This window comes from Mus caroli, unplaced genomic scaffold (assembly GCF_978045245.1).
Source record: "Mus caroli unplaced genomic scaffold, Mus_caroli_1 scaffold_8, whole genome shotgun sequence".
Classification (NCBI taxonomy): Eukaryota; Metazoa; Chordata; class Mammalia; order Rodentia; family Muridae; genus Mus; species Mus caroli.
In genome coordinates, this window is record NW_028227263.1 from 122,071,275 (window position 1) to 122,095,027 (window position 23,753).

At 35.4% G+C, this 23,753-nt stretch overlaps 1 protein-coding gene across 5 annotated transcripts; it reads right to left on the minus strand.

Moving 5' to 3' along the window:
- Positions 1 to 1,888: 1,888 nt before the first annotated feature.
- On the minus strand, positions 1,889 to 21,542 carry LOC147003402 (vomeronasal type-2 receptor 116-like). 5 transcript variants are annotated; one of them, XM_085842058.1, is made up of 6 exons: positions 21,282 to 21,542; positions 18,201 to 18,444; positions 15,841 to 16,581; positions 14,155 to 14,382; positions 7,730 to 7,853; positions 1,889 to 3,801 (listed from the first exon to the last, which is right to left on the minus strand). In XM_085842058.1, exons 1-6 carry the CDS (start codon positions 21,476 to 21,478, stop codon positions 2,897 to 2,899), a joined length of 2,439 nt encoding a protein of 812 aa, XP_085698184.1. In that variant the 5' UTR covers positions 21,479 to 21,542; the 3' UTR covers positions 1,889 to 2,896. The 5 variants fall into 5 exon arrangements, with proteins under 5 accessions (XP_085698184.1, XP_085698183.1, XP_085698185.1 ...); XM_085842057.1 differs by having other exon boundaries at positions 18,153 to 18,444; XM_085842059.1 differs by having other exon boundaries at positions 1,889 to 3,651; positions 15,841 to 16,653; positions 18,153 to 18,444.
- Between the last annotated feature and the right edge of the window lie 2,211 nt (positions 21,543 to 23,753).

A 23,753-nucleotide genomic window follows, 5' to 3' on the forward strand; every position in this document is an offset into this window, starting at 1 on the left:
CCAATTTTCTGATGAAACAACAAATTGATTTTCAGAGTGGTTGTACCAGCTTGCAATCCCACCAGCAATGGAGGAGTGTTCCTCTTTTACCACATCCTCCCCAGCATCTGCTGTCACCTGAATTTTTGATCTTAGCCATTATGACTTGTGTGAAATGGAATCTCAGGTTTGTTTTGATTTGCATTTCACTGATCATTAAGGATGTTGAACATTTCTTTAGGTTCTTCTCAGCCATTCGGTATTCCTAAGTTGAGAATTCTTTGTTTAGCTTTGTTTGTACCCCATTTTTAATGGGGTTATTTGGTTTTCTGGAGTCCAGCTTCTTGAATTCTTTATATATATTGGATTTTAGTCCCCTATCAGATTTAGGATTGGTAAAGATCTTTTCCCAATCTGTTCGTTGCCATTTTGTCTTACAAACAGTATACTTTGCCTAACAATAGCTTTGAAATTTCATGAGGTCTCATTTGTCAATTCTTGATCATACATCATAAGCCATTGCTGTTCTGTTCAGGAATTTTTCCCCTGGGCCCATATAGTCGAGTTTTTTTTTTTTCACATTCTCCTCTATAAGTTTTAGTTTGTTTTTATAAGACACTACATATTCTATATACACAAATATGCATTTCTATATATATTTTTACATTATACATATATGTGATATATTTATATCATTTCTATATTATAATTATTTTATATATTGTATATTATAATTTATATTTATATATTTATATTACTTTATATTAAATATTTATATATATTATATAAGACCATAATTTTTTATAAGTTTATTTATATATACATATGTATATATATGTTTATATTATAGATGTATATTATGTATTTATTTTATTTATATATTTAATTTTATATATTATATACTGTAATTATATATTTGTATATTTATATTATTTTTATATTAAATATTTATATGTAAATATAAGACATATATATATATCATATAAGATAGTAAGTTTTTATGAGTTTTTATAAGACACTATTGCCTATGCTAGCAACATTTTCTGAAGGGACCCTGATATAACTGTCTCTTGTGAGGCTATGCCAGTGCCTGGCTAATCCAGAGGTGGATGCTCAGTCTCATCTATTGTAAGGAACACAGGGCCCCCAATGAAGGAGCTAGAGAAAGTACCCAAGAGCTGAAGGGGTCTGCAACCCTATAGGAAGAACAACAATATGAACTAACCAGGACCCCCAGAGCTCATGTGTTTAGCTGCATATGTAGCAGAAGATGAGCCACTCCACCATCATTGAGAGTAGAGGCCCTTGATCTTGTGACGATTATATGTCCCAGTAGAGGGGAATGCCAGGGTCTGGAAGCAGGAGTGGGTGGGTTGGGGAGCAGGGTGATGAGAGTATATAGGGGATAGTATTTGAAATGTAAATGAAGAAAATATCTAATAAAATAATAAGAAATAAAAAAGAATAAATTAGTGAAGAATTCCATTAAACCATAGTTCGAATATCAAATCTTTCTTTGCAACAATGCCGTCTTCCATGAATTTTCAATGAGTAAAATGTGGATGTTAATGAAGAATGTGTTCCTTAAAGGGATATTGCTAGTGATCATATTTCTATGAAGACTGACTTAGGGAAGTGATTGTTTTTGTTAATGCATTTTAGACCCATTTGGTTTCCCATTATATAATGAGAATTGATAAATGTGAAATATTTAGTGTAGCTGCAAACACTCAATTGTCTTATTGAAAATGTTGTTATCTAGAAAGCAGAGTAATTAAAGCATCTGCCTCTCATTCTGTTTTCCAGAATTTTCTGAGTCCAGAAACTCAATCAGAACTGCACACAAAGGGCAATTTCTGAAAAAAAAAATAGGTTCATGCAAATGTCAGTAGTTTTACCTATCCCTTCCATGACTACAATATAAATATCATGTTGACATATCTACATGCTTATTTCATTTTATTTTTTTATTTATTATTACTCAATTTCTTTTTTACAGTCTAGTAGTTATCTCCTGCCTGGTCAGCCCCCTGACTTCCTCATCTAACATCTCCTCCCCCATCTCGAAGATAATACCCTACATCCCCAATGCCCATCCCATCCCAATCCCTGGTGACTTAAGTCTCTCTGGGGTTAGGTGTGTCTCTCCCACTGATGCTAGACCAGGCAGTCTTATGCTGCATATATATTGGGGGCTTCACATCAGCTAGTGTATGATCCTTGGTTAGAGGCTCAATGTCTGAGAGATCTTGCTTGTCCAGGTTTGTTGAGAATGCTGGTCTTTCTATGGGTCACTCTCCTCCTCAGCTTCTTACAACTATTCCCAATTCATCCACAGATTCCCTGGGATTGTGATCATTTTTGGATATAATATATTTGTATTTGACAGCAGAAAAGGAACATTTCCTCCTTAGATTATTGGCCAATAGCTTGAAGAACAGATGAAAAAAGGCAGTATTTTGTTATGTGTGTGCTCTTACTGGAAATGAGAAAATATGTTCTGATTTCATCTTTGCTGATTATTTAGTTAGTCTGTGTTTCTCATTGATTATTTGATTTGGTAGATGGTTTCTATGTGTAACCCTTTCTGTCCTAGATCTCATTTTTCTACACAAAGTGATGGATTCAACTGCCTTATCAAAATTTTTTGGAAGTTACCAGAGGGAAATCTCCTTGAAAGCTAAACGAAAAATAAAATTGAATTAAATAGAGAGTTTAGTTCTGTGAGAATAAATGAAGCAAGTGAATGGGTGCAAGATTTTATGAACTCAGTATGGAAGTTCAGTAGATGTGATACTTCCTGATATCACTAGAGCAACCAGTGAGAGTGATTCTAAAACTAGGCACATGCACTATAACCCAATATTTGGTGGGTATGTACCAACTTTACATTTGACAGAATTCCTGAAATATTTGTTCAGAAATATGATTTTTCCCTGATCTTTTGGGTAGAATTTCTCTCTGGTCGCATTAAAATGATATATATCTTCGGTACAAAAATACATCCAAGAATCCCTGCACTGGATGCCAAGATGGAGAAGATCTCCACAGCAACCATGACCTTGCCCTTGGTGCTATGGTAGACAGGGAGGAAGGTGACCCAGACACTGAAGAACACTAGCATGCTGAAGGTCAAGAACTTGGCTTCATTGAATGTATCAGGCAGATTCTTGGCCAAGAAAGCCACAGAGAAGCTTCCAAGTGCCAGGCAGGCCAAATATCCCAGGATACAGTAGAATGCAGTTACTGAGCCTTTGTTGCACACAATGATGATGTGGCCATTTAGAGTGTGTTCATCAATATCAACAAAGGGAGGAGAAACTGCTAGCCAGATTGCACACAGAACACATTGGATTAGGGAACATATGGGAATAATGTAGTTGGGTGTCCCTGATACCAGGAAGTTTCTCATTCTTCTTCCTGGGTCTGTGACTTTGAAAGCCAGAACCACAGTGACTGTTTTGGCCAGAACTGTGGAAACAGCCACAGTGAATACTATTCCAAATGTGATTTGCTGTAAGATACATATGGCTCTGTTTGGAAGGCCAATGAAGAAAAAGGAACACAGAAAACAGAACATGAGTGACATAAGTAATATGTAGCTGAGGCTTCTGTTATTGGCCTTCACAATAGGAGTGTCATGGTGCTTCACAAAGACACAAAGTACCACAGCTGTGAATGCAGAGAAACAGAAGGCCATTAAGGCAAGTGCCATCCCCAAGGGGTCTTCATAGCTTAGAAATGTGACTCCTTTCTGAATACATTTGTTCTGTTCTGTGTTGGCATAGTGGTATTCTGGACAATTCACACATTGATCCATATCTGATTTCCAAAGGAAAGCTTAGTTAAGTCTGCTTTAGAAATTTTATTGTCAAGGCATTTCAAGTAAGGGTAATGAAAGAATCCTTGCAATGCTGCCTTTGATGCTGAGAATGTAATGTGTAGGATATTGCTGCTGAGCATTGATTTCAATTCGTAATGTTCATAAAGATTTAAAGGAAATAAAACCAAGCAATTTTTTCTTTGTCTAATTAACTTGAGTGTATCATTTATGATGTTATTAGAAAGGGGTTTGTGGGATGTGGGGTGGGGGGTGAAAGGGGAACCAAGCCCTGGCGACCAGCATAAAGAATACAAACAGGCAACTTCAGGTAATAAGAGGGTGGATGGACCCACCAAAATGCACCAGAGACTTGGGAGGTCAGAGACCCTAGATTAAATGTACTACAGTAGATAGAGGGAACATATACAGCCCACCTCCAGGGGGAAGACAGGACATCAAGTGAGTGATGGGGTTCCCATCCCATAGTCACATCTCTGACCCATAATTATTCCTGTCTGAATGCAAAGATGAAATGGAGAGGAGCCTGAGGAAAAGAATTTCCAATGACAGGGCCAAAGTGGGATCTAGGTCAAGAGGAGGTCCTATGGTCTCACATTTTCCTGAGGCTCTGGAGCACTCAAAGAAAGAATCTATCATGACTGCCCTCCTAAATACAGTTATTTGCACCCAACCAATGGACAGAAGCAACTAACCACTGAATTAGGGAAGGCTGAAAGTAGTTGAGGAGTAAGGTGATCTTGCAGGCAGACCAGTCTCAATTAATCTTGACCCCAGAAATCTCTCAAACAATGTACCACCAAACAGACACAGTACACCAGCTGATATGGGACCCTCATTACAGTAAAGGGCTTCTGTGTCTGTGTTCATTCAGAGAACATGCAGCTAACCCTCAAAGACTAAAGGCCCCAGGGAGTTTAGAGGTCAGGTGGTATGCAGCATTGGTCTATGCATAGACAGGCTCGTCTCCAGTCAAACTGAGATGCTGAACCCTGGGACTCAGTGGTCATAATTTACCTACATAGGAGGGAAGGAGTTCTCTCATGGTCCTGGAACTCTGGCTCCTGCGAAAGTTACCTTCCACTACAGCCCCCACAAGAGAAACAAGGCTAGAAATCATGTAGGCAATATCCCAAGCTTTTGGCCTTCAGGCTAAACTCCTCCCCAGTTACCTAGCAACAGAAAAGACAGCATATTTTAAAAGGGGCTGATTGGCCACTTCTTGCCCTCTCTCTCTCACTCCTTTGTTCTCTTGCTCTTACTCTCCTCTCACTCTCTCCCTCTTACTCTTTTTTTCTAGTCCCCCCCTCTCCTACATTGTTTCTTTCTCTTGGCCTTTCTAAAATAAAGCTCTAAATGCATAGACAGTTTCTGATCATGATGGATGTGCTCACTCTTGCCTGTGTGGGAACCTGTCTCTCTCTTCCCTCTATCCCATAACCCCTGCGTTACAGGGTGTTGCTCCATGTCCCCCAGGTTGGGCTTCCCCTTGTTCATCCCCTGTTGAGTGAGTCAGAAGCTTCGATGCCCACCTAGAGCTGAATGGAAAGTGTCTGGCAGCCCTCTCATATCTGTCTGTCCAGGGCATAATTGGACCTCTACGGGGAAGTGGGTCCTCACTCCCCTCTCTTTTCCCAGGCTCCCTTTTAGTTCCTATAAGGTGGTGTGGGGGATGGGGGTTCAACGTGAAGACAGGTTGGGTTGGGGAGAAGGTGTGGGATGTGGAGTATTCAGTCGGTGTATGAGGGGATGGGGAATGGAATATGAAATGTAAAAATAAATAAAAAATAATGTTATCAGAAAGCAAAGATTTCCTAAGCCATTTTTTTTGGTTCTATGTTAACATCAAGTAGATTATTTAATTCAGAGAAGATACATTCATAAACCACAATGTGGTTGGGTATATTTTATAAATACGAAACTCTATACTCTCTTTTTTTGAGATCACTGACTATTTTATGAATTTATTCTCTATGACACATTGAGACTGACTTCTACTGGGAAAGGATGTATAATAGCTACTGGAGAATTTACTTGCTCAAACTTGTTGACACAGAAACAACACAAAATTGAACAGGTAGGCTGTATATATGTAAATACTTATATGTGTGAGTTCATGTGAAGGTAGATATTGCATTATTGTATTTAAGTGATTCCTGTCATGTCATAGGAACAAGATGGAATATGAGAGGAAATATAATGTTTATGTTTGAATAGTAGAAAATATTAATGAAATAAGCCCTAAGATGTTTCCTCATCTGGCAGTAATTAATCAAAAGTTCTGGTTATTGTTCATGAGGTGCACTAATTTTTGCACTGAAGGAAAAATACCTCTGTAGATACTTTGTACTGAAAGATCCTTCACCTTGATTCCATCTTCATATGGAAAGCTCAGCACTTTAATCCTTGCCTCACCTCCATTCTTATGAGAATCAAGGATGAAATCAGTGTTGAGAAACAGAATGAGCAAAATAACAGAGGAATCCTCTGGAAAGGATGGTAACCCAGGTGGTTTGTGTTAAGCAATTATACTCCATTCTAAAATTGTAATCCCCAACATGGTAACAACATTCACAGTGATTGTAATTGCACTTAATTTCCAAGTCATTTCAGAGAATGTTGATGTGCTTCTTTGGGTTTCAGAATTCTTATCTACAGCAATGCATATTTGGATAGATATTATTTGATAAGTTGCCTAAGAGCCTAAGAAGTTGGATTAGATATAAATAGAATATGATCTACCAGACAATCTGATTTCAGATCCCAGTACCCATGACAGATATCTCACAAGTAAATATAAATTTAATGACAGCAGCATTATTTGCTCATATGTACACACCTGAATATGTGTTATCCACTCCACACACTTAAGCAATTAATGCAATAAAATATTTTATGGATTTTTGTATTTAATTTTGATGTACGTATTAATTTCTTTTACGTCGAAAACAATTTCATATACTTTAAATTTGTTTTCAAGCACAGTATATGTTAAAATGTATGACTTCAAAAGACAACTTAGTAGATTGCTTGGTTTTACTCCATGCATCATGGGAATAAACTCAAACTGTAAGTCTTAGCAGCAAATGATTTAACTGTTTAAGTGTCTCACAGGCATAATATGTCTTTTAAGAATTTTAATTCCTTATGTAGAAGGAAAGACAAAATATTTGAAAAGGTAACCATAAACTTATTGCATTTTGCCAACCCTAAAAAATTATCTCAATAATGGGTGTAGTATGTAATATACTGAATATGAGTCTCGTGGTATATTCCAATTCATAGGTCAACTCTTATCCCCTACATCCTGGATTCTTACTACATCTGCTTTTGAACATGGCCCTCTTAATATCGAATACTTAGCCTTTTTCATAAATTTGCAAATACTTTTGTCTTCTATATTAATCTTACGGAGAACATGGACTTTGCACCTAGTAGTCTCATAATCTCATCCAGTAGATTAAATATAATATTCAGTTCTTCATGGGCTCTTATACATACATAGTGTGCATAATCATATTTAGGATAGATAGATTCATGAAATATGACTAAATCAATACTAACAAAATTCGTGACTAAAATGTAAATGTACATGTAGTTTTATAATAGATCATCTCTTTGGAAAATCTTGTGCAGAATTCCTGCAAATTGCAGTTATATTTTCTAAAGTATTTTCTTTGTGAAATATAATCTACCATGAATTTTTAATGAGTCAATATGTGGGTCAAGGCACCAGGCATGTTTGTTTGCTTTTGCAAGACTTTGTTAAGGATTTTTGTATCTACAAGTAGTAAATGTGATAAGTAATATACTGTATATCTACAGTTGCCTTTTAGCTGACTTCATTATTTTAGGGTGATGCAAGAGAAATACATAACTTCAGGATTTACCAAAGCAGCAAATACTCACTTGTCTCATTAGAAATTTCATTTTCAGGGCAGGGGCTGCAATCAAAACAGCAGGCTGCCATTCCCTCCTTCCATAATCTTCTGAATCCAGGACTACAATCTGCACTGCACACAGAGGATGGCATCTGAGAAAAATTAGACACATATTGATAATGAGTTTTAGAAGGTTCTTTTATGTTTTAGATTAGCACTTTAAGATTTCAATAAGCTCATTTTATTCACACAAACTAATTGACATATATTTGTTTGTTTGTTTGTTTTGTGTTTTGAGACAGGGTTTATCTGTGTAGCCCTGGCTTTGCTGGAACTCACTTTGTAGACCAGGCTGGCCTCAAACTCAGAAATCCACCTGCCTCTGCCTCCCAAGTGCTAGGATTAAATGTCTGTGCCACCACTGCCAGGCCCCTGATTGACATTTTACAATGTCCATTATTTAATGGCCAGAAATGAATATTGGAAATGCATTGAAGAAATGTTGCATAGTATGTGAGTGTCTAGTAATTTAGGAAAAAGATCTGATATTGAGCTGTATGTGAAAACTGCAACCTGTTGTTTTTTTTTTTTTAATTAATTATTTTCAACTTGGTACTAAATGCTATGGACAGAGGAATCTTAATTGAAATATTCTCTCAGCCAACACTAGCATGTCCTCATATCTTTGAAGCATTTTCTTCTGTGGTAATTGATATAAGAATGCCCATCTTACTGTGGGCAGTTGAGCCAGTAAGTAGTATTCTTTTAAGATCTCTTGGGGGAAAAAAACACAGCCTAAAGTAATGTTGGCAGTTTTTTTCCATTAATGGGAGAATCAGAACAATGTTTTGGGAAACTGATATTAAAAGATTTTGCCTTGCCTTATCATAAAGAACAAATCTATTCTTTAGTTCCAGTTTCCTGATATCCACACTTGTCTTTCTATAACTAGAAGCCATATGTCAAATCACACCTTCCTCCTCCCTTTCCTTATTATCAAAGTTTAATTAAAGAATCAGAGAGGCAAGTGAGTATTTGAAGAAATTTGAAATAGGAAAAATATGTCCTTCAGTCACAGATAACAAATATGACCTCAAATCAATTACTGTTGCAAAGCATGAGAAAATGTATATAAAAAATAGTGGAGTATGCAGACACTGGTTTAATATGGTTGGAGATGAGAAATTATTCCATAGCGACCTTGATATTGGAGTATTACATGACGTTAAAATGCTCTAAAGTGGCTTCAAATATTGGAAAAAGCTCGATAAATATTATATTGTTTAAAGTAAATTGAAGATTTGAAGAATTCTTTCTATATTTTTGATACTGTTGAAAATGGTCTTACACTTTCCCATCAAATATCATAGTATATTTCTCCTGTCCATCATTTTCTTTCTTTCTTTCTTTCTTTCTTTCTTTCTTTCTTTCTTTCTTTCTTTCTTTCTTTCTTTCTTCCTTCCTTCCTTCCTTCCTTCCTTCCTTCCTTCCTTCCTTCCTTCCTCCCTCCCTCCCTCCCTCCCTCCCTCCCTCCCTCCCCCTCTTTCTTTCTTTCTTTCTTTCTTTCTTTCTTTCTTTCTTTCTTTCTTTCTTTCTTTCTTTCTTTCCTTTTTCTCCATCATTTTCTCCCCTCCCCTCCCCTCCCCTCCCCTCCCCTCCCCTCCCCTCCCCTCCCCTCCCCTCCCCTCCCCTCCCCTCCCCTCCCCTCCCCTCCCTTTCCTTCGCTTCCCTTTCTCTTCCCTTTTCCTTTCTCTTCCCCTTCCCTTTCTTTTCTCTTTCACTTTCCTTCCCTTCCCTTCCTTTCCTTCGCTTCCTTTTCTCTTCCCTTTTCCTTTCTCTTCCCCTTCCCTTTCTTTTCTCTTTCCCTACCCTTCCCTTTCCCTTCCATTCCCTTCCCTTTCCCCTTCCCCTTCCCTCTCCCCCTTCCCTTTGTCTTTCCCTTTCCCTTTGCCTTTGCCTTTGCCTTTCCCTATCCCCTTCCCTTTCCCTTTCCTTTCCTTTCATTTTCTTTCCTTTATTTCCCTCCCTCCCTCCCTCCCTCCCTCCCTCCCTCCCTCCCTCCCTCCCTCCCTCCCTCCCTTCCTTCCTTTCCTTCTTTCTTTCTTTCTTTCTTTTTTTTTTTTTTTTTTTGGTTTTTTGAGACAAGGTTTCTCTGTATAGCCCTGGCTGTCCTGGAACTCACTTTGTAGACTAGGCTGGCCTCGAACTCAAAAATCTTCCTGCTTCTGCCTCCCAAATGCTGGGATTATAGGCGTGTGCCACCCCACCTGGCTCCCATCATTTTATTTAGCTGTATATTAACCCTTTGTTATATTTGAAGACTATTTTGAGTTAGAGTATGGAAAGTCTGCATACTTTTGCACTTTATGATAATTTATTTTAAGGTAGTGTCTCCATGTCACACATGACTGTTTTGGACTCACAATATAGGGTAGACTGGGATGAAACAGACAGAGATTTTCAGATTTTGTCTCTAAAGTGCTTGGATGAAAACATGAATCACAAAAACAACCTGACATTATTTCTGACTTTCATAGATAAAATTCACTCTGCATGTATTATAGTATTGTAAATAGTTTTGTGAAAAAAATGTTCTAATATCAATATAAGTTCCTTCTGTTCTATCACTATTTTTGTTTCTATATCTATGAATTAATGTTGGAGTTGGCTAAGAGCAATTTCTGAAGGTTTTTTGGAAAATAATATAATTCTATATTTTGTCTTGTACTGAATTTAATGGAACTGCATATATTGAAGTATGCTTGCATCCCTGAAATAAATTTTCCCTTAGAGGAATAAATGAGGGGGGGGGGAATAGGAGAAGAATCAGGTATGGTAGAATATGGAAGATGTGTACAGAGGTCCGGAAATAGAACAGAGGTGTATGTCAATCAGGGATGGGGTTCTTTGGGTAGCAACCAGAAAGTCCCAGATGCCAGGAAATCAATAGCATCCCAAGAACCCATAGGGATGACATTAGCTGAAATATCCCAGAATTGGGAAGAAGAGTCTGTTGACACCATATCCAGAGGTTAGGCATGGCCCCCCAGTTGAGGAATAGGGCCACCCACACATCTACAAAATTTAACCCAGAATTGTTCCGGTCTAATGGAAATAATGGGACAAAGAGTAGAGCAGAGACAGAAGGAAAGGACACACAGAGTCTATCCCACCTCAGATCCATTCCAACTGCAGTCACCACACCCACACAATATTGTGGATGGCAAGAAGTGTTTACAAACAGTAAATACAGCTATCTGATACAGCTATCTCCTGAGAGGCTCTGCCAGATCCTGGCCAATACAGATATGGATGCTCACAGTCAACCATTGAACTGAGTACAGGGACCTCAATGGAGGTGTTAGGGAAAGGACTGAAGGAGTTAAAGTTTCCTATCTGGCATCAATGGGAGGGGAGTCCTTTGGTTCTGTGAAGGCTTGATGCCCCAGTGTAGAAGAATACTTAGGTGCTGAGGAAGGAGTGGGTAGATGGGTGGGAGAGTACCCTCATAGAAGAAGGGTAAGGTGGAATGGTATAGTGGGTTTGTGGAAGGGAAACAGGGTAAAGGAGTAACATTTGAAATGTAAATAAATGAAATCTCCAATTGAAAAAAATTTAAAAAATGCCACAAATAGCAAAATCACCATAAACATGGAAGTATAATTCATGGGTAGCTTCTAGCCTAACACATACTAGGTTCAATCTTCAACCCTAAGAATTTAATAACCCACAGTAAAATAAGACCATTTTTTTTGTTTGTTTTGTTAAGGCTTTATATGTCTTACTTTTATTAAGCCAAAGGCAGCTTGGCATTGGTGGTAGACACCTTTAATCCCAGCGCTTGGGAGGCAGGGCAGGCAGATTTCTGATTTTGAGGCCATCATGGTCTACAGAATTAGTTCCATGACAGCCTGATAATAAAACTAGTTTTTGTTTTGTTTTATTTTGATTCTTTTTGTGTTTGATTTTTTTTGGCTTTAGTCTCTTTTATACCAGTTGAATGTTAGGTATATGATTGAAAATTTTTCCCATAAAAGCCCTACTACATATCAGGATCTATTGAAGGCACAAAGGTAAAAAATAATAAGAGTTGCATAAGTTGTATATATATAAGTAAGAATTGTATATATATACATATATATATATATACATATATATTTTTCTATATATATACTCAGCAAGTATATGTGTATATATATATATATATATATATATATATATATATATATATACTTGCTATTTACTTACTGTTACTTCATATAAAATATTAAAGTATACTGCGATAAATGATACTTATATTTTCATGCAGTGTGCCTCATAGATACATATGAGGGGTGTCTAACACTCATTTATTGTCATGTAGTGCTTCCTAAATATTTTATAAGTAGCACAGCTCCAAAAATAACAATTTTCAGAGTGAATGATAAAGAGTTGATGAAAATCCAAAGTAGAAAAAAGAATGAGCAAGCCAGGATTATCATCAGTTGTGGAGGTGTATTAACTCTGATTAGTTTGCAAGCAAAACTAAGAATTGGTCTCATCCCACAAACCTCAAGAAATCCTGTCTACAATAGATGGAATAGTCGAGTGGAAGCAATTAGTTGGTCTCATTTGGGCTCAAATATCAATGTGATTGTATTTTCACACTTTTGTTCCCAATTCCTGAGTACATTCAGTTTATATAAGATTAATTTCCAGGGAGGGGAACAGGGCATTTGTGAGTTACAAAAATTTTCCTAATGACCCTTGTATTTGGTAATTACGTTATGGTTAATCAGTGATAAAAGAAGATACCAACAGTGTTTGACTACCAGATTCTTGTGTTTTGGCTGGCCTTGAAAAGGACAGTCTATTTCATGGTGTTTGTGTAGAATTCCCATTGACATATAATATCACTTTGTCCAAGGAATTCCTTTTGTAGTTTGACATTAATAGTTTATAGGTGCTTCTTCTTATGTTTATTCACGTGCAAATGTGGAATAAATGATTTGTATCAGTAGTTCCAGATATTCTGATTATCGAATTGACAGTTTGAATTATATTTTCAAAAATAAAGTATTCTTAGTCCTAAACTGGGAATAACTGTCACTCAATTGTCTATCACTTATTCATGCTTCACTCACTACTATTCATATGAGGTATGAAGTAGGATTTCGTGGTTTTGTCACCTAGCTCCATTTCATATGTCTGGTTACTATAATGTGTTATGAAAAATTTTTTCTATTATGATGGCTTAGTTTTGTTTAATCCTGTTTTATTTTATTATTTTCCCATAGAATCCTGTCATTTTCTAATGAGTGACATAAAGTGGATCTGATGAAAAAGGAAGGAAATAGGAATATTAACTATGATATATTTGCCAGTAGAACTGACAATTGTTCACATCCCAATAGAAGGAATGGAAACTGTAATTAGGATATATTATGTGAGAATAACAAATTATTTTCAATAAATAAAACAATCAAAATTTAAAAAAACTCCCTGTTCTCAGAGAATGATCTTCTGTTGTGTGTTTTGTTCTTTTGGTAGGTGTTTTTGTCAAGAACTTTTCCATTCATATCCATCAAATGTAATGTTCTTGAATGACATTTTTTTCCTGCTATTAAACATTATACAGTTTTCCTCCATTTTTTAATAAAGAAAAGTTCTCCTCTTGTATATGAATGTGTCTTCTTACCCTCTGCAGGCAACTTAGGAATGCCTTAAAAAATAAACCAGTTTTGTTGTCTTTGATTTCATTTAGAGAATGTTAACAAAAAAGTTCAATGATAACTGAAAATTATTTGTTGCTTCTGTCTGGTTGCTGTTATTGCTGTACTTGAGGTGTGTTAATATCCTTTATTTTTTCTGTTGTTCTAGTTCTGTCTATAGGTTCCTTTGACCTTCTGGTCATCTTATGTAAAAGAGTGAATGGATTCTTCAAATTTACTAAAAAGTCTTGTTTCTATGAATATGATTTTCTGTAATTGTGTTCATTAGTGAATGTGTTGAATGTCCTTTTATTATATGGTAAATATTTTTGGATATAATGACAAGGGTTAGCAATTATGACTATTGGTGTTTCATAACTGTAACATTAGCCTCTTTCATATCAATACCTGTTCCAGAAGTTTAAGGTAAGGGAGGAGATTACTGTTTCATTAGAGCAATTATGTGAAGAAAAATTTTTTTAATTTAAAGGAAAGAATATCTAAGAGTGGTGAAGAACAGGTTTTTTTTTTAATTTATTAAATTTCAAAAAATTGTTCTGATATGACAAAGGTATATTTTATGCATGTTTGTAATCTTCAAATAATTGGTAAAAATGTGAAAAATGAAAAAAAGAAATATCATACTGGAACTAGAAAGTGATTCCTTATGTGACTAAATTGTTCTTTTCAATATGTTGCCGTGAATTCATCTGACACTGTATACTGCTCTGTATTATAAAGCAGTAAGCTAGCACACACTTACCTTTCTTCTTCCTGTGGCCAACTCAATCATGTCTACATAAAAGTGAAAGTGTCGACCATGTGGTAAATATGGGCTGAACTTTCCTAACTTCATCTTCATCCCAAGATGTTGTGAGAGATTCCCAAAGTGAATAATGTCATATTCATCCTGCATTATTACTCTTTGTTTCATAATCACTTTGTCACCAAGAGGATTAATGAAGTAGGTCCTTCTTAGAAAGGAGTTTACCTAAAATACAAGCATTGCACTATAATGTATATATCATTCCTTCAAGTCATAAAATTCATTCTGATTTCATAGCAAAGGCACACATATTTAAAGAAAGAAAGAGAGGTATCAAAACTAATGCAATTGTATAAATGAAATTATCACAATGTTACAATAATTTCAGTTTTCTCAGCGAAGAATACCAAACACAAACAGAGAAAAATGCAGATCCAAACACAGGTATGCAACACACACACACACACACACACACACACACACACACACACACACAGACACACCAAACACACACAAACACATAAATATACACACAGATACTGAGAGAGTCTCACATCTTTTCTAAGTCACACATATAGTACAGCTATACATTTATTTACAAACAAATATACGTACAATTTGGCACGCATATGTAAATATTCAGGGACATAAATGACAATCATATCCACTCAAATAAAAACACAGGTATGAAATCACAAAAAATAATACACTGGCACACATACAAAAATACACACAGACATACACACACACGGAGCAAGAGAGAGAGTGAGAGAGAGTGAGACAGCAAAACAAGGGGAGAGGTTTAAATATTTAAGGAACAGCCATGAACAATATTGACACACAGAGATTTTTATACTCACACCTAAAGACAAAAAAGCAGGAAAAGGCCTTGCCGAGTACAAAGAAATATGCAGACACATACTTAGTAAAGCATGTACAAATCCATATTAGTACTTATAAACACTTACAAAATACATACATTGTACACAATGAAACCTACTCTGACAAAAACCCCAAAGAAACATATACACATATATAAACAAACACTGATAGAAAGAAATTCCTACATAGAAAAAATTGTTGCTCATTTCCACTTTCATACATAGAGTTAAACATATATGTTGAAAGTAATACAAATATAAACACAGACACATAGAAAGAGTAGAAAATATATATATACTCAATGAGAAGCATACATTCACACATATAAACACATTTCTACATACAGAAATGAGTACCAACACTATTTCTTGTTTAGTTACTCTCAGAAAACCCAGAATGCTCTCCAGAGCCTACACACTAGGCAGAATCACTGGATTACACTAATGAAAATAATTCCTCCAAATGATTTCCATATGATTGATAAATATAAGTAAAAACTCATCTTCTAATCATGGAGATAATTAATGAGGAAAGACTGTTTATATCCAATATTGGAAGGGGCATGCTAATAGATATGTGAGTGCTCTGTATAAAACCACACATTTTCATTGCTAATCTGTGAATTCTTTTTCCAATCACATTCATAACAATCTATAGATTTGCTTTTGTTAAGGTAAAACGTTTGGAAAACTATCTATTTTGGAAAATATTTCTTATTTCTTTAAGTCTGGGCATCTGAAAGACTCTAAACAACTATGCAATTGAAGCCACCAAACCTCGGCCAATAGAAGAAACTTTTACCTTCAAGCAGTGAGAACTGGCTCCTTTTCCATTGTCTATTGCCTGATTATCAGCCTGTTGCAGATTCATCTCGTGGAGGGCATGGGCTATGGCATGCACCGCATTGTATATGTTATAAGTATTCTCACTAAAGGTCATGTCAAACTTCTGTTCCTTTAGCCAATCAAATGAGGCATCAGATGAATTGTTCTTCAGTATTTTACAGTTAGATGTTGAGTCTTCATAGTTAAAATATTTCCACTCTGGCATTACTAGATATAAATCTGTTTTTCTGAGATGAAACCATGTCTGTACAAAATTTTTAAAGCCAGAAATCTCACCATGGTGGGGTAGAAAAGTAAGTGAACCATAGAATGTGCCATGACTTATGTCTGTCTTACTGGTAGGGAAATTCAATTGTTTTGTGGTGATCCATATTCTCTGTAAAATGGGAGGGTCCCATATTCGGAAGATCAAATAAATGAAATTGTTTGTTTCTTCATAAATGATAATAACATTTGTTAATGACATCACAATTTGGTTGTAGTACATTTCAGTGTTTTGTGGAAATGAAACTTCATTAACAGGGATCATTTTCACAAAGGCAAAGCAAATTTCCTTGTTTTCACTCTGATTCTTCAACTCTAAAAGAAATTGGTTTCCTTGATCGTCATCTGGGATGACAAGTCCAATCCAGTTCCATTTGAAGTAAAGTATGAAGGAGACCATTGCCAATGCTAGAGATGTGTCCTTTGGGGCCATCTGATAGAGATAGGGATATTGTTCATCATCACTGAACATAGAATGGAAAGGTCCATAGGTAAGCTGAAGGAGCTACAACACAAAGAGCAGCATGGGGTGTGGTGCATGGGAAAACTCTTGTAATCATATTTACCTGCAAACAGTTGATTACCTGTGACTTTTTCTCTCATATCTGATTCAAATTAGCAAACGTGGAAGCCTGGCACATCCACTTCTAATGGGAACAGCAAGCATAGTTCTTTGACAAAGATGTAACAAATGTATTCACATGTTATAATGACTGCCTTTCTGTCTTTCAGTTTTAGTCTTGATATATGTGTTTCAAATGTTTGAAGGGATTTTTATACTTTTACAATTTGGGGATATATGATTAATATTTTTTAAAAAGGCTTGTATGCCATAATAAATAAATACTTCTAAGATTGAAGAGGATAGTCCTGCACATAATACTGATATAGCATTTGGAAGATATATTCTTATATTGCCCTACTTGACAGTAATATTGTACACTAGAGGTTGTGACCCACATAAAACTGCCAGAGATCTCCTTTTTAGGTTTTGTTCTGAATTACAATGTCTGCCTCTGTGCCTCCCCAGGAAACAGACAATAAGATCAAAGAATTTGTAAAAGTATAAACTAGATTTTGCACACTAAAAGTGTTAGTAGCAAATTGTATTAGAAAATCTCTTCATACTATATATCAAGGTAATTCTGGTCTGTAGAGTATATAATAATATTATATACTGATAATAATATAATAATTTAAATTATTTACATTAATAATATCATCATATTATTAAAGAAAATGACTTATTACAGGTAATAAGGTATCACATCCATATTCACTATGGGTGTGAAATTTTTGCCAGGGATGTAATGTCAATTTAAATTCTGACTTTTAATAGTTGGCCATACACTCACAGGTATTCAAATGACTAACTCCAGAGACTGGATAGGAGCTTTTCATCCTTTCTAGTACCACTGAAACATCATGAGTTTCCAGATTAAGAATGGTATCTCATGCCTTTTCAAAAATAAAAATACTCCAGATAGTTAAAAGTTACGTTATAGTGAAAATGTTGGTAAAATTTATTTCTGTTCCATCACAGTTTATCTCTGATGACTAAACTTATAACACCACCATAATTCTATTATTTCATAGTTTACCAATGATAATTTAATCTTATAACCAAGATGAAGATAACACCTATCTGGGGACAGAAATAACATGCTCTATATTTTGGAAAAGCATGAACAAATCTCTGCTTGCTGAGATTGATATAAATAATGAAACACTCTGACGGACAGTCAGTGAAGGTTGTAAGATACCTTCTACCACCATGCCAGACTCAATTCTCCATGGCCTCTTCTATTCTGTCTTGCTGGTATCTTTCTACTTCTGGTGTTAGCCCTTAACAGAAGGCCTAACATGTTTCTGAATAGTAAGTATCCTGGAACTACCTAGATTGACATAAGCATAAGTCCAACCACATCCATTAACTTTCATAATAGCTATCAAAGTCCCCCAAAGAAACATGATGTTAAGAATTTCTGGCCGATGATAACTCACACGTGGAGATAAGAAGCTGTCCAGGTAATTCCAGAAACTTAAAGATACCTTCCAATTGGGTCCTGAAAGCAGAAAGGAACACATAGTCTCTTCATTACAGAAATAATTAGGGATAGGGCTGTCTTTATTTCTATGAAATAAATATGGTGTAGGTGTAGAAGTTTTTCCATCACAATGGCCCAAACTGTATCTTATAATCAAAGACATATTTGGTAAAAGATCAGGATTTCTGTTGATTTCATCCATTGCAAACACCAATGCCAAAGCATATTTGTGGTTTTTAGTTGTTTTTCTGTAAAAGAGTACAGAATTTATTATGGACAGATGATTATACATGCACATTTGTACTCAATAGAAGCACTACGCTATACTGGAAGTTTCTGAATCTGACATCTAAAGACGGGAACAAATGGCTTTTGTTATAAGATTGAATTGACAGATGGACCTGGAAAATAGAAAGCACTTCAAATGTTCATGACAGTGTTGTTCCCATAAATAAGAGATGGTATTGACCTCATCCACAGAGATAATTTCCATTTTTGTTTTTGAGCGCTTGATCAGAAGGTAAAGAGAGAACCACAGATATTGACAAAATAGTAATTCTGATCATGTTTTCATTTTGAAATTATTAAGCAGTAAATAAATTTGTTATTAGAGCCACTGATTTTATAATATTTTCTTGTGAAATTAACTGAATTGTTTAAGGAAATGAAAACATAGCCAGGAGTGGTGTCACATGCCTTTAATCCCAGCACTTGGGATGCAGAGGCAGGTGGATTTCTGAGTTTGAGGACAGCCTGGTCTACAAAGTGAGTTTCCGGACAGCCAGAGCTACACAGAGAAACCCTGTCTCAAAAAAAAAAAAAAAAAAAAAAAGTAAAGTAAAGAAAGAAAGAAAGAAAGAAAGAAAGAAAAAGAAAGAAAGAAAGAAAGAAAGAAAACCTTGATCTATCAATGAATAATTGTCTCTGTCTCTAGCAATATTTGATTCCTGTACTCATAATCACTTACAATTATTGGCCAAAATTCTTGACACATCCCTTCATATCTATCTTCATGCTCTTATTTTGTCAATCTTTTATTGAAATAAAATATTTTCTTAAGATTTATTTTTAATTAAATTCAAATATCAAACACGAATTTCGTAATTGATGCATGTCAATATTTAAGTTTGTATGAATTTGAGCAAGGACTATTTAGGGTATAAGATTGCAATACATCCAAATGTTTTATAAGTCACTTTCCTGTAGACTAACCTCAATTCAAATGCACAGTTATGCAGCAGTGGCAAGTGTTTAGTGCAGAGATTAAGGGCTTGTCCCACCACTGATGTATCATTCTTCTACTTCCTATTTACAAAGGAGTGTGATATATAGTCACTCTGAGTATTTTATTCATTATAAATTAATTTCTACGAAACATATTTGACAACCTTTGTCATTACACTAAAACCGTATTAGGATCCTACTGAGAACTCAGAAAACAAGGAAATCTGTGTGATATTTGTATATGCCTGCATTATAAGCTTATGATATGGAAGAGATTTTTTTGTGTAAATTTATGTAATATATTTGTTGTTTTTATTTTTTTTTAATAACGGTGGACCACTAGACTTTGGAAATGGAATAATACCAGATTGGTTTTGTTTATGTTTTTGAAAAGAATAATATCTCTCATTTTATCATTGTCATTTCATATAATTTTATCAATAAACTCTATATGTACACCTGCATATTTAATGATTAGAATGAAGTAAATACAATCAGTCTTTCAATAAAAATTATACAACTATTGTGTTTTCATTCTATACCCTATAAAATAGGTCATTTTAGAATATTATTTATTACCACACACACACACATACAAATCTCAATTAAAGTTTTACTAATATACAAAATAAATTTGAAAGTAGACGTTGTACAATGCTCAAACTACTACCTATAACTGAAATTTAGGAAACATCAGTTACTTAAGATGTCTGTGTAGCCTAGTAGTCTAAAGGGGTGTGTTTGAAAACAATGATCAGCAATCCACAAAATTTATATGGATACCACGTTGGTAACATGTGCACTAATATTTACTAAAATTATTGAAATAAGTCCCACAAGATTTAGATATTTTAAAAGGGTCAGAGATTAACCAACTCATACATGAATGGAGAAGACATTTTTCTTAAATAATGACAAAAAACTAATATAAAGCTCCTGTATCACTGTCCACAAACGTTAAAACTATCCCACAATACAATTGTCACCCATGCCAGTGATAAGGGACATAAGCAGTCACCACTGTTATTGATAGCCTGCCTATTCAAAGAATGTAATCATATCCTTGGATTCCATATGTTCCAAATATGGTTTATTCTAAAGAGAGACTACCCAGTTGAACTTTGCAAAACATAAAAGCCAGTGATTGTACATAAGTAGTGTGAAGTAGAAAGCCACAGTGCTTTTGGATTTTATCTTTTAAAACACTTCAATGTATTGACCCCTAATGAGGTAAATATTCCTTGCACATATACATACAAAGATATGCATCCAGGTATTCAAATGAAGTAGGAATTTCTGAGTGTAAGTATTTTCTCTTTCCAAACCTGATGAAGTTTTAGAAGTCAATAAGTGACTACATGCAATAAATTTGAGACAGTAAGTTCGTATGTATGTAAAGTTTTTGACTATATGTGCCATGAATATTTTGGGAACCAGAATATGCTCTAGGAGCAACAAACTTATGGAAAGACTGTCAGCAAAATTTATGACCATTTATTTACATGTACTTGGGATAAAACATAATGAAATATTACGGGATCAATTTCAATAAGTCATCTCTGCCTAGAGTGCAATATAAACTGTCAAAAGGCAGGCTTTATGTTAAAGATCAATGTAGATATTCCATATTCCAACGCTTCCAAACTTTAAATCAGAAGCCACCTGGAAGAAAACCAAAACTTCCACTGAATTAATTAAATGGAGAAAATAGGATTAAATCTGTAAAGGAATTAAGTTTTTTTTCTTGGAGTTCAGACTTAGTACAAAGACAGATGACTCAAGAATTTGCCTCATCTTCATCCTCAGAGCACACAAGAAATATTTATGTTCTCATTTCAATTTAAAATACAAATTTACTTACAGAACGTTAAGAGTCTTGTTGAAATAATCATTTTCAATGGGTGTCTGAACTGCTGCCAGGATGAAACTACAAGTTAATCCCACACGTTTATTATTTACTTCATCCAAATTTATTCTCCAAAAGCACCTGGGATCAATGAAATTGGCCATGAGAAGTGTAATATTAAGGAGGAAGAAGACCCCCATGAAAATGAACATATTTTTCCTGCCTTAAACCTGGGCAGTGTGGATTGTGAAGTGAGATGCATATTAGCACATCAGATTTCTACCAGCTTTTATTTCTTGGGCTAAGGACATGTTTATTGCATATTTATGATTCATTTTATTTTTAGGTTTCTCCTGAGCCCTGGAAGAAACTTAAATACTTTCTGCCCTGGGGCTCTCTCTGCAACTGGTGTCCATGGCTCTTGGAATGAACACGTGTAGTTAAATTCTTAGGAGGATAATTCATTCTCAGTTTCCATGATATCATTCATGTTTGTGAATCTGTGGAAGGAAGCCCCTGTGTTCAAATTTGGTCCTTGAAAATTTTCAACAATCTGATTATGTGACGACAGTTAGAAATGATGTCAGTGGATTGAATCAGATTCATAGTGACACATCCAGTACTAGCAAATCTGGAGCTTCTGAGGACATAGGGGACACTGTATTACACAGTCCAAGTCATGCAGATGCAGTCTCATGTTTATAGTCACTGAGATCCACAGACCATGTAGAGTGTGGACTATGTCACAGAAGTGATAGATAAGAATATCTAAACAAGACCTGTGCTACCATTATCTTGAGATTCTATAAACAGATAAAATCCCAAGTATAGGTAATCCAGCTCTATCTGAAATCATACATTCTTCCCATATCCACAGTTAATTTACATGGTAAAGATTGAGTTTTAAAGGCTCAACAGAACCCAGTAAATATGCCATGCTTTGTTCTTTATTTCCAATAAAACAAAAAGTCACCCTACCTTCCAAAAATTAATTAGTAACGAAAAAATCATGCTAATATTTGAATTCCAAGCCATTATCTCCCTCCCATGTGCTCCATTTTTCTCAACTTAATAGCTTATGCTGACCCATGTATTACAAATATATATATATATATTTGTTTGTTTGTTTGTTTTGTTTTCCTACATTGTTTTTTGTCAGTTTACATCGAGGTAGTGGCTCTTAAGGAATCTTATTTAAAAATAGGTTTTAAATATCTTAGAAACAAATAGTGACTTGGCGGGACACTGTGGTTCAATGTGTAAACTTTTCCTATACATTGTTTCTACCCATGTATATTTGGTTGTAGTCTAGAGTCAACAGTGACAATATGAGCTTTTACTGAATATTGTACACTCATGAACCTGTTTCATTGGATTTGGACTGGAAACAGGCAGAGTTTATATAGGCAGTTCATCAGTTTGGGCGATGATATGCCCCATTTTATGTCTCAATGACACAAACAAGTTTAGTGTTTTGCATTGTATATTTCTACATTATGTAAAAGTCACTGTTTTTTCCTGTGTATGACGTCTGAATCTCTGATAAATTCAGAGTACAGAGTTGTATCTAGAGGAATGAATGGTAATGAAGCACTCTTTCATAAGAATACTGAGGAGGGCTGGGCGTGGTGGTGCACACCTTTAATCCCAGCAGTCCGGAAGCAGAGGCAGGCAGTTTCTGAGTTTGAGGACAGCCTGGTCTACAAAGTGAGTTCCAGGACAGCCAAGGCTATACAGAGAAGCCCTGTCTGGAAAAACAACAACAACAACAACAACAACAACAACAACAAAACAAAAAAAAAAACAGAGGAAATTTTTTTTTCAAGTGTGCAAATGAAATTTTCAATAATTAAGATTTGGTAATTTTTAAAAATAATTATTATTTCCCAAATTGTATCTTATATATCAGGTGTTCTAAGTTTCTGGGCTAATATCCACTTATCAGTGACTACATATTGTGTGAGTTCTTTTGTGATTGGTTTACCTCACTCAGAATGATGCCCTCCATGTTCATCCATTTGCCTAGGAATTTCATAAATTCATTCTTTTTAATAGCAGAGTAGTACTCCAATGTGTAAATATACCACATTTTCTGTATCCATTCCTCTGTTGAGGGGCATCTGGTTTCTTTCCAGCTTCTGGCTATTATAAATAAGGCTTCTGTGAACATAGTGGAGCATGTGTCCTTATTACCAGTTGGAACATCTTCTGGATATATGCTCAGGAGAGATATTGCAGGATCCTCTGTTAGTACTATGTCCAATATCGGAGGAACCGCCAGACTGATTCCAGAGGTTTGTACAAGCTTGCAATGTCATCAACAATGGAAGAGTGTTCCTCTTTCCCCCACATCCTGGCCAGCATCTGCTGTCACCTGAATTTTTAATCTTAGCCATTCTAACTAGTGTGAGGTGGAATCTCAGGGTTGTTTTGATTTACGTTTCCCTGATGATTAAGGGTGCTGAACATCTTTTTAAGTGCTCCTCA

What these genes read in the sequence shown, in the direction of transcription:
- LOC147003402 (XM_085842056.1), bottom strand. Translation starts at nt 21,478, where the DNA reads ATGTTCATTTTCATGGGGGTCTTCTTCCTCCTTAATATTACACTTCTC. An exon ending in AACAAGACTCTTAACGTTCT is followed by an intron (nt 18,445 to 21,281) that starts GTAAGTAAATTT and finishes ACTCTTTTACAG; the next exon opens with AAAAACAACTAAAAACCACA. An exon ending in TGGCCACAGGAAGAAGAAAG is followed by an intron (nt 7,854 to 14,154) that starts GTAAGTGTGTGC and finishes AATTTTTCTCAG; the next exon opens with ATGCCATCCTCTGTGTGCAG.